Source organism: Homalodisca vitripennis, chromosome 2 (genome assembly GCF_021130785.1).
Source record: "Homalodisca vitripennis isolate AUS2020 chromosome 2, UT_GWSS_2.1, whole genome shotgun sequence".
Classification (NCBI taxonomy): domain Eukaryota; kingdom Metazoa; phylum Arthropoda; class Insecta; order Hemiptera; family Cicadellidae; genus Homalodisca; species Homalodisca vitripennis.
Window position 1 is genome coordinate 62,689,196 of NC_060208.1, and position 12,581 is coordinate 62,701,776.

The 12,581-nt window shown below is 34.8% G+C and overlaps 1 protein-coding gene across 1 annotated transcript in view; it reads right to left on the minus strand.

Moving 5' to 3' along the window:
• The window catches only part of LOC124354058 (zinc finger protein 350-like), a 69,405-nt gene that overhangs the window by 16,730 nt on the left and 40,094 nt on the right, over positions 1–12,581 (minus strand). The window contains 2 exon segments of the mRNA XM_046804232.1: positions 4,035–4,225; positions 7,214–7,222. Of these exon segments, the coding sequence (XP_046660188.1) occupies positions 4,035–4,225; positions 7,214–7,222 (200 nt within the window).

Consider the following 12,581-nt stretch of genomic DNA (forward strand, 5'->3'; position numbering starts at 1 on the left):
ATATAGAGCTATTTTTTTGAACCTCTGTAAATCCTTTTAAAATAGCGTGGTTGCCTTGGATTTGTAGATAAGATATTATTTTCAATGCATTAGATGGTTTATTTGTCACTGGTGTAATCTAAAATAAAAATTAGATAGTAACATTGTTTTTGTAATCTGCGTAACACTACTGATCAAGCACTGAATAGTTATTCAATATTTTCTAAAATATAAATGTAAACAAATAAATGTTTCTGCCACTTTGGTGAACTTTAGTTGGAAGTGTCAACTGTGTAGGGTCAGTTAACTTTGGATTATGTAGCGTAAATGTTAAGATTATTTTCCAGACTTGCACCTTTCCCCATGTTTCTCACCTTTCAAACTTTCCTTGGTCTTCTATAAATATTTTAAAACCAAAATTAGCCAAATCGGTCCAACCGTCAATCAGTATTAACAATGGAAGCACTCAAAATATCAATTTTTGCATTATACCAACTATTCTCTACTTTATACAATTAAAATATTGATGTATCATACATAGGAATCTGCCCTAGTTCATAACGGTGGCCGACAGTAACAACCATATAAAAGTCCAGTAAGTAGTTTAAAAAATATCAATGCACAAACAGACCAACATAAAAAGCGACTTTAATTTATACTATGTATTGATTGATACATTATTTATTTCACATGTTATTGAGGTATCAACTATATACTTGGACTGCTCTCCAGCTGAATCCACTGACATCTATATTTCAAGAAAGATTGGTGTGCCCACCAGGTTTGGTGATCGCCTGGGACGACTGGTAGCCAGTGTGAACCGTCCAATGTTCCCCTAGACAAAACTACGTCACCGGGGTGGCAACACACTGTTGTCGGCTGCGATCTGTAGTGGTGGCCGTTAATTGCGATCGTCACGTCTGCACGCGCTCACATGAATAAAGTGCTCCATTCGATCAGCTACACTACTAAATCGCTCCAAGAACGATCGCCACGATTAAGCTTGCTTAGGTCCCAACCTAATGACACTGTCGTGGCGAAGATGCATGTTGATTATTTAATCGCAAGTTGTAGAGATTTTCACAGTTTGTCTATTACATTCACGGTTTATTTAAGCTTTTTTCAAAGTAAACGAGATTCATGGCTTAATCATGGTTTCAGGGTTAGTTGGGGACCCTGAATATACAGTATAAACACGTTTAGCCACATCTCAGTTATTCAGATCAGATTTCACAAGAAGAGGGAGTTCATATTTTACATTAATTTCAATTAACAAATGTTCAGCATTCAGAATAATACATACAACATTATAACAAATTATCAATGTTGTAGTAGACCTAAGAGATATTAATCATTGTACATTTGGAAGATGTAAATGAATGGCTTCAGACCAATAATACCGTCAGTGGGATGACCGACGTAGTATATCAGTGCTGTTAATCTTCAATTGTAAGAGGACAATGAAAATGATTTTGATAATGAACTGGAAGATATGACTCATTTTGACCCCATTACACAGCTAGACTGGCTGATGGTTTATTTTAAATGACAGTTCGATACTTATCAGCTGAAATGATAACCTAGCTACTTATGTGTTATCATACTTTCCAAAAACAATGTACCAAAGTTAAACTACAGAAACTGCATGAGTTTTCTATGGCACAGTAAACAGCATTTAATTTTATTTGTTCTCTCTATAATTAATCTCTGTAACAAAATAATAAATTGGATCTCTTTTACTATTATATTTGTAACAAATAAATTCCTGATTATCTATAATTTATTGTTTTAACTGTGCTCTTGGTTTTTACAGAATTTTGTTTATCCGGATCACTTCCAGTCCCAATTAATCTGGATAGAGAAGGCTGTACTGTACACATTTAGGTCTCAAAAATCTCCTTCAGTCGAAAAGCATCTACTTCTAGTACTTGTAAACTACTTAAGATGTTAAATTATGTTGCACCGATCAAGGAAATGTATACATATTAAGGTCTTGAAAGCCTAGTTCAGTCAAAGAGTGTTACTTTCTTCCAATCTAAGATATTTGTAGTCCCATACTTGAGTTTACTGTTGTACTGATGAAGAAAAGTATATATGACAAAAAAGCCTACTACAGTAAAAAAGTATTTATTAAAATTCACTTCTGCTCTAATGTATTTACAGTCCCACAGTTTTATTGTTCACTTAGGACAAAAAGCTCAGGAATTCCCACATTGCACCTAAAGACTTTTGCGCTTGCTTCAAGAGTGACAGTATTTTCAGGATGGGTAAGGTTGGAGGTGGTAGGAGACGTCTCTTGCCGAAATTCCATGAGGACTGATAATTAGTGGGCTTTATATCTCATTCATGTCATCTAGGAAGAAGAGGAGGCTAGTTCAAATCCATCAAATCTACCTCTTTCAAGTCAAAGTGGGTAAGGGACGGTACTACCTCGTGTTTAGGCTAGCAATAATCCATAACACTAAGGGAGCATCACCCACTCCAACAGCCATTCTCCGCAGTAGACTAGACATATAGATCCACTCTTTTACTACAATAGTCATTGGTGATGTGCTGCTCTTGGAGATCTAAAGGGTTGCCAACACATTGGTTTTTGCTGTATTTAGAGTAGGTTAACCTGGAAGGATAAGCCAGCCAGAATTGAACCCTCTTGGTGGCAGTCCCAGAGTTGATTCCCTTGTTATCCTTACTAAGAAAATATATATATATATATATATATATATATATATATATTTTCTCGGAAACCAACTTTCGTTTATGTTAAAGAAGAGTTAGTTGTTGTGGATTAGTGCATTGTACAGTGTTTTTTAGACTTATTAATTTTTATAATTTTTGTATTTTATGAGTGAAGACTTCACCAAACTATCACTTCTAACTTTTAACAGCTTCAATAATTTTCAGCTTGATTGATTGATAGAAAAGTAACTGTGCACTTTTTGTTATAAAACTCCATGTAAAAAACAACTTTTTCTACTACTATATCTGTTCAGACAACATAGGCTTCATCATATCACCTATGTGATGACCCGAAATTGAAGGGGGTCATGTTTTTTTTAATCGGGTCATCTGCGTCAGAGCCCCCGCCGCTCTCCTGAGCTAGAAGCGAGGAGGGGGAAGTGACCGACGGTGGTGCTGCGAGCGGGAGGTACGGTAGCTTGAGCTGGGAGCGCACCGACTCGACAGTCAGTAGTCTGGAGCCGCTCCGACTAGTTCTCTCTCTGCTATTGTATACAGATACACGCAAGTCTGTCGCTAGTCTGGGGTCAGTCTGGCTATTCAGCAAATCGCATCAGTCAAGCCAGTAAATGGACAGATAATATATTCTTAAGCATACAGCATAACTCTTACTTTTATTCTGTTTTCCCTTACATAAAAGGCCCGACAAGTTGAGGTGACCAGCCCAATTCTGATTGTCATACCGCAGGTGATAGGCTATCTTGGTCGTAAGTCTAGGTGTAAGTAGATAGGTAGGGAGCGTTGTATTGTATTTTATTTGGTCAGTTTGGTATTTCAAGATTCTAGTACAAAACTGTTCTTTTCGTTAGGCCATTACTGAATTTGGGTTTTTTTTTGTTTTCCTGAGGCTATGATGAGATGGCACTGATAGCTGAATAGTCAGTTGATCTCTTGTGTTCTGAGCCTCCAATTAAAGGCAATTAACTTGTGAACCCTGGAACTATCCCAGCACAGTAGACTGAGTTATCTGCAGCAATTCTACATTCTTTTACGGAATTCGATCCCTTCGCCACGGATTTCTTCACACTAAAATTCTCAGAATATTGCTACTTACAATTCAATATTGTATATCACAAAAAATGTAAAAAATAAAACTACAAAGTTAAAATTCATTTGTTGACTTCTGTAACGTAATAAATAATGAAAGCTGTATTACTGCCTTACCTTTAAATGGACAAGGATTTGCAATTTAGTAAAAATTACGTTTTCCTTTCAACAATTAATCTAAACACATCAGTTCTGTTCCAGTGGCATTAATGCACAAAGGAGCATTTTTCTACTATCCTCCATCCCAACAACAAGTGCCAAAATGAGCGTACCTGCGCTCAATCTTGTGAGCGACGAGGTGTTGTTCCAACAGTTCCTTGTCTGGATAGGCCATATTACACTCGGGACAGCAGAAGAGAGTGGTGCCATCAAGTGCAGTGGCTATGTGGACCTGTCCAGGCCTCGGCCGCCGTGGCTTGGGCGCCTTCTTCTTGTACTTCTTCTTTTTCTTCGTTTTGGCCTCCTACATGGAAAACAGCTCAGATAAACATGGTAGGGTCCACAGTATAAACAACCATAGATATTATTATTTGCTGAGCTCTGCTCTTTGATTCTTAATTCTAACACAGTTCTAAGCATTACAAATTTTGATATAATAGTATTGTATACATGAGGAGATAGACCAGTATACTAAACTCCCAACTATTCTCTCTTCTCCTACACTAGGTGGGATGGTATAACAAGAGAGAGTGGAAGCTCTTGATCTTCAACTGAGTATGCTGTAACACTTTGAAAGGTGAAATTTGTTGTCTATCGGTGTGTGAAAAGACAAAACAACATCGAAATAGCTTCACTAGATGGAATATCTACTTCTTTACTCAACACAAGGTTTCCCAAGGGAGCCGAAGTTGTGGTAGCCACTATGCCTTAGCAGCCAAACTAATTGGTGTTGGGCATAGTTTATTAGAGGAAGAATTTTTTATAACTCTGAGGAGTATAACCATGAAATCATTGATTTGAACAACATTTGAAAAACCCACACCCATAAATATTGGTAAAAGATTTTAAATACCAATTCTAAGATTTTAAATTAATTGGCTTCATATTTTTTTTAAACGTTTATGAAATAAAATAAAGTATAGTTATTAATATTTTCTCGTTTCTCCATTCTACACTTACCAATTGGAAATCGATATATATAAATATACAGGGTGTTTGAAAAGTATGGGTACGGCTTAATATTTTAAAAACCATAGGAGATAACATCTATAAACTTTGCACAGTGTCATATGACTATGTAAATTATTTTTTCTTGCTATTACCATGACATGCCAACCATGGGGGGACGGCCCACAGAGGAAAACATGGAAATCTTAAATTGAAGCATGGGTCGAGTGATACCTCATTTGAAAGAGCTCACTTAGTAGAGTTGAATGCCGCAAACCGCATCTCAAAAGGTTTATCCAATCAGAAATGGCGGGTTGTTTTAGGTACACATTGTGAAGTACATTATGCGCTGCCATTTCTGACTGGATCGTCATATTCTGATGCGGTAGGCGGCGTTTCACTCTACTACCCAATGTGTTTTCACTGACTTTTATTAATTAGCAAATTATGTCATAAATTTATAACACAATAAATACCGATGTTTTTTAGTTTTATTTATTGTGTTATAAATTTATGACATAATTTGCTAATTAATAAAAGTCAGTGAAAACACATTGGGTAGTAGAGTGAAACGCCGCCTACCGCATCAGAATATGACGATCCAGTCAGAAATGGCAGCGCATAATGTACTTCACAATGTGTACCTAAAACAACCCGCCATTTCTGATTGGATAAACCTTTTGAGATGCGGTTTGTGGCATTCAACTCTACTAAGTGAGCTCTTTCAAATGAGGTATCACTCGACCCATGCTTCAATTTAAGATTTCCATGTTTTCCTCTGTGGGCCGTCCCCCCATGGTTGGCATGTCATGGTAATAGCAAGAAAAAATAATTTACATAGTCATATGACACTGTGCAAAGTTTATAGATGTTATCTCCTATGGTTTTTAAAATATTAAGCCGTACCCATACTTTTCAAACACCCTGTATATATATATATATATATATATATATATTTATACACACACACACACACACACACATATATACAGGGTGAATATAAAGTCTGGACCCCCCCCTCTATTTTCTTCTATAGGTAATATAAGGAGATATCCTTTGGGTAGTGGTGCAATGTGGAAAGGAAGTTTCATTTTATGACATTGAAATTTTTTTTTGTCCCCCAAAAATGCGAAATTTTGGGGGCAACCCAAAAATTTCAAATGTAAACCCCTATCAAGTGACCCCTCATTTTAAAGAGCATGAAAAAAACTTAAATAGTAGTGAAAACCAGAGATTGCTATCTCTTTCCTAATCCGAAATAATAGCCAGTATTACCAAAACAATTTTAATAACTCACCACGTCACGAAGATACGAAAGTGACAATGTTCCAGCTGCATGATCAGCTGTTGGTGCTCTACTGTATATTATAAATAATAATGCATCAGCTGACTCATACTGCTTATTGTCTTCTGACGATTTATTTACATTGAGGTTATGTATACTGATGATAGTCCAGTTGATTTTGATGTGAATATTTCTTCATTTTTGAAATCAATTCTAAAAAAAAAAAAATCTCCAAATAAATCACTGGATGAATTACTTTCTAAATCACTCTGTGCCATTTTTTAATTTCTAAAATTCCGAAATATTCACATCAAAATCAACTGGACTATCATCAGTATACATAACCTCAATGTAAATAAATCGTCAGAACACAATAAGCAGTATGAGTCAGCTGATGCATTATTATTTATAATAGACAGTAGAGCTGACACCAACAGCTGATCATGCAGCTGGAACATTGTCACTTTCGTATCTTTTCGTATCTTCGTGACGTGGTGAGTTATTAAAATTGTTTTGGTAATACTGGCTATTATTTCGGATTAGGAAAGAGATAGCAATCTCTGGTTTTCACTACTATTTAAGTTTTTTCATGCTCTTTAAAATGAGGGGTCACTTGATAGGGGTTTACATTTGAAATTTTTGGGTTGCCCCCAAAATTTCGCATTTTTGGGGGACAAAAAAAAATTTCAATGTCATAAAATGAAACTTCCTTTCCACATTGCACCACTACCCAAAGGATATCTCCTTATATTACCTATAGAAGAAAATAGAGGGGGGGGTCCTGACTTTATATTCACCCTGTATATATATATATATATATATTTATACATATATATATATATATATATATATATATATATATATATATATATATATATATTGACTTTAGCAATTAATAACCAGTTTCTGACATAACAACATTACGATAACTCCAGTATTTTTTAAATTTAAAATATTTCAGTAAGAAACATTATTATATGAAGGGAACAAATGGATTTGTAAAGGATATCTCCTTATATTCAAGTCAATTAGTTTGTGCTCTGGTAAATACAAACTTACTTGATTTTCCTTGTAAGCAAAAACAACAGAGTAAGTATTACGTACAGTAAGTATCGTACACAAAAAAGTCTATGAGAATGTATCTTTAAATTTCATTAATTAGTATTCTGAAACTATCTGAAATATTTGATTGTAGATTATCTATATAGGCGGACAAAAAGCTGAAAAACAATATCTTTAAAATAACAAGTCATCTCATTTCTTCATTTCAATCAGTACTTGTAAAACTGTAAACTTGTAGTGTTTTCTTTAAATCTAAGGGAAGGCAATATTTTTACTAGTCTATACGTTTTTTAATAATACTGATCATTCTCGTAAATGGATAAACACTATCTTGTATGTTCAAAAGGTTTGGGATTTGTTTGAGATTTAAAATGAAGGGATTAACTAGGTTAAAGATTAAAGAGGAACTTAACAGTTCTAAGAAGAAGCCAATCATGTGACATGTACCTTAATATCTTTTTATAAAACTTGTGGAAAAAATATTCTCTATTACACTCTCATTTAATCAGTTAAAAAATTCAATGTTAAATCATTTATTCTATAACTTGATTTTAGTTGAAGCTACTAACCGATTATTAAAAACTTTTAGCAAATGATATTTTAGGTCTAGTAAGATAATAAAAAAAAGTATTAAAATATTTTGTTTATTTAAAAATAAACTATACTTTTTTTCAAAATAAGCATGATTTTCTGTAAAATTTTACCCTTTTTAGTGCCAGGGAGTTACGAGACATTGTTAAATATATGCTCAAGTGCCGAGAGTCTCGCTCCGAGATGACACATATTTATGCGAAGAGTGCCAGAGTCTCGGAGCGTGACGATTTCTACTCTATTTATATCACGGGTATGAAATATTTAATACTAGATGACATCCTACCAAAGGCTAAAATATGAACTTAACTATTTCAACTATTTCTCTTTTGTAATGCCGCTATTGAACTAAAAATAGAACTCATTCTCAATTCTGTTGGCGGTGTCGTGACTAGTAACAGAGGGTAGTTTATGTTGTGTAATTGCACGTTTTTATTAATTTAAGTGTCTTAAAGTTAACATAGTTTTTCAAATGAATAAGAAAAGTGATGAAGGCGCATAAGAAAACTTTTAGAAGATGTCGGTGCCGGTGATACGTCCGTAGATCCGAGTGTCCACGAAGAAAGTGTCATTGAATTTTTGGAGGAAGATCTCGTGGAGTTGCCTATTCAAACTACAGAAAACGAAAACATTTATGAACCTGGTCCAAGTTCTTGAATACCTAGTGTGGAAAAACATTTGTTGTCTAGACCAGACACTAATAATGCTTCCAGTGAACCGGTAGACGATACTGATGAGGATAAGGATTATTATCCTTCATCGGATCTTGAATAAATTTCAATCCTAACTATGTGTAGGCCTAAAGGTTCAAAGAGGGGGAAAGTTGTAGGCAGAGGTAAAGTTATTACCTCTACTCTAATAAAAAGAATGTAAGATGATGCCACCGTTGAATTTGGAACCCATACATTCTTCTAGGCCTATTTTTGAAAGTGACTCTGAGGATTCTGATCAGTGGATTTTAAGGAGTTTACTGGCCCCAAACACGTGCCAAACAAGGATGCATCTCCTCTTTCATTTTTTTCTCTGTTTTTTATACCATACATAATAAACTTGATGGTTCAAGAGACCAATAGGTAGGCAAATCAGTGTTTGTCATCACTAATGCTATCCGAACACTCGCGTATGAAAGACTGGCTGCATGTTAGTGCTCATGAAATGAAGGCATTCATCGCTTGTATTTTGAACATGGGACTAATCAAGAAATCATCCATCTTTGCCTATTGGTCGACAACTGATTGAAGACCACATCATGGTTTTCTCAGATGTTTCCCAGGAATCGATTCCAGCTGATACTAAAATTCTTCCACCTTGTTGACAACACAAATATTTTACCGAATGATCCATGTACAAAATTTGCACTAGTTGTGGATCATGACAACCTCTTTAACCCTCTCCCGCTCGCATTGTTTCCAGGCGCTCACGGTGCTTCTAACCTCAATTAATTCGCTCTGCCGGTCGCGCTCGGTAAAAATACGCGGCGCCTCAACTTACACACGTTCTGTCATTGTAATTAACTATAATTATATATATATATATATATTAACTATTTTACTATATATTGGTTCAATGAAGTTGACTGTACGAGACCAGGGAGGGGGCACACGGACAGCTGGGTGCCAGTGGCACGGGATTGTTTGTTGCACAGTTACTTGGTGAAGGTCATTGTCTGGCTCGCCGTCACTGCCACTGTGATTACTCCGAACTACATTCTCAATGCCACCAACCATTTCACAAGGCTCTGGTACATCACTACACTCACTTGAATCGTCACAATCACTACTAATAATCGATTTCACTGTCACGAAGTGTACGACTACAACCCACCATTGTTTCTGCACAACTAATAAAAATAGCAAAATAATGAAATAAATCTACTGCAAAAGTAAAGTGAATGGTCTCCTGATAGCAAACAACCCGTAGTAGTACAACATATTGCTACTTGAGAGCAGCACTTATCGGCTCTAGTAGATAAAGCAGTGCGTGCCGATCTGTGCCATTTAAGCTGCAGTGGCTATGTGGTGGCCGTGCCGATTCATGCCTTGCGAGCGGGAGAGGGTTAAGCGATACTTTGTACCTAACTGTCAACTTTCAGTCGATGAAAGTTTAATTGGTACAAAAAGTAACAATCGCTTATTCAATATTTAACGAAGAAGTAGCACCACAGGTGGGTTGTAAAATTGTGGGTATTGTGTGACTCGATTACCAATTACTGTTTCAACTTCTAAGTCTACAAGGGTGCTAAAAGAGTAGAAGAAAAGGCAACACAAAAAGAGAAGGGACAGGCATTTGCAGTGGTCCAGAGGCTTCTTGAATCTGGTAACTACCTGAATAAAGGCCATCATGTGTATGTCGATAACTTCTTTTCTTTTGTGCCATTGACAAAACACCTCAGCACTCTTGGTATGTATATAACTGGTACCATAAAAATAAAAAGGAAATTTTTACTCGCAACCATAAAAAACAAATTAAATATTGGTGAAACTTGTTTCTACAAAAATAGGAATCTTCTCTGTGTTTATAGAGAAAAGAAGAGCCAGAAAAAACAGGTTCTACTGCTCTCCTCCAAGCCACAATCTACTGTCATGGAGGTGAAGGAAAAGCAGAAAGGGACACAAGACGAAAAGGTTATAAAGAAACCAGATATTAGTTTCGATTACAATAAGTATATAGGGGTGTATTGATGTGGTAGACATGATGTTGTATGCGTACCTGGACGAGTGGAGGACTGTAAAATTTTGGAGGAAAGTGTGCTTTCATGTATTTGTCAAAATGGTGGTGAACTCTTACCACCACCTGCAAACAATTAGATCTACTATTCAGCCACCACCGAAACCGATGTCTCAGATCGATGAGAGTGGTAAGGAGTGGCTATCCCACAAGCACCAACATGAAGGACTTCAGGAGCAGCAGTAGCAGCAACCAAAACCCTATGGAGTCAAACGACTTCCAGGAGAAAAAATGTGAAAGTGTTATGTGTGGTCCAGTGACAAAACCACCAAACGCTCACATTTTGTGTGCGTAGTTTGTAAAAAAGGTCTGCATCCCCAATGTCTGATGCAGCATAATTGTAAATAAGACTATCCTAAGCAGAAGAAGAAAGCATATAGGCCTATAACGTAAATAGTAAAAGTATTTAAGTTATAAGTGATTTTGTTTTAATGGAAGTTATTGTGAAACTGGATATACAAATAAATTGCCTGAAAAGGCAAGTTTATGTTTAGAGTTTTGTATTAGTAAGTATTGTTTTATTGCACATAATTTAAAATTAATTAATTGTAGGTAGTTTTCCTAAAACCCTCCTTTCCAACAAAAAATTCCTCTAGCCCTTAATTTTTTAAGTTGTTTTTGGCATAATATTAGGTTATTACATTTGATTTTAAATGCTCTTTAACACAAAATTATTATTTGTCAAGAACTTTTTTGATAATAGTTATTTCACCTCCAACTAGATTTTTATTTTGTTTCCACAGAAATATTGTTGTTTTAAAGTGATTTTTAACCCTTTTACTGCCGACGTGCGCGATTGCGCACGCTGCCGTTTGTGCGAAAATCGCCAACGTGCGCTATAAAAGCCGTCTCGTATTTGTTTTATACTGGTTTTCAATGTTGTCCAAATGCATCGAAATTCAGCTGTGTTATTCATTACTATATGGACAACACACAGAAAACAGGTTTTATAATCTATGGAAGCCATTTTTGTTACTGAACTTCTTTGGTTATAACTCGAGTTTGGTTTGATGAGGTTATGGTCGATCTCATTAGTTGTGAGTTCCACTTGTGTTGTTTCGTGTTTTACACTTTATTTGACATTTATATTTGTAAATCTACATATTTTTACGATTAATAAAATGAGTACTGGAGGGAAGAGGAAGAGAACCAGGACTGTCTGCAAAAACTGTAAAAAAGGTGTTCATCCCACAAGTTTTGGGGAACACAAGTGCTAATCAGCAGGCCTATGAACCTAAAAATGTATATATATTTTTGTAAATATTGATCAAAGTGTCTTTTAACTTTAATTTTCTATTATGTATTATATTTTCATATCAATGGACAGTGATTTATGTATTATAAAGTGATTTATGTATTATAAAGCGATATAGTGTAAAGTTATGTATCAATAAACGTGTTATCTTGAAATTCGAGGATATTGCACCAATTTCAAAAATTCATCACAGCTTCAGTATTTTTCAAGGTATGTTCCTAAAACTTTTTGGGAATGTTTATATATAATTACTATACAATAAAAAATTATAATTATGGCGGTGGTTTTAATATTTAAATATAGTTGTTAAAGTGCAAACTCAAAAAATAATTTTTATTTATTTAAAATTTTTGTTTCATGACATAATATATATATTTTTTAAGGACAGAAAATGTTTAAATTATTTTTTGTAGCAAATTACAACTTATAAGGAAAAAAACAAGATAAAGTTTATCAATTTATGATAAAAAATAATGAATCCATGATTTTTAAAAAAAAATCATTACATTTTAGTCAATTTCAGCCCGGCATTTTTCAACAAACTAAAAAAAAGGTGTCCGGCAGTAAAAAGGGTTAAATAATAAAAAAAATAAATCTAAATGTTAAATATTTTTTAATGTACAGTATATTTATCTTTGAAAAAAATAAAAAGAAGCTTTTTACAATTAAAAATAAACTTTAAACAAAATTTTTCCAAAACCCTACGTTTTAGCAAAAAAATACCTCTAGCATTTGATTATTAAAAAGAAAATGTTTATGGAATAATATTAGGTTATTACATATGATTTTTGA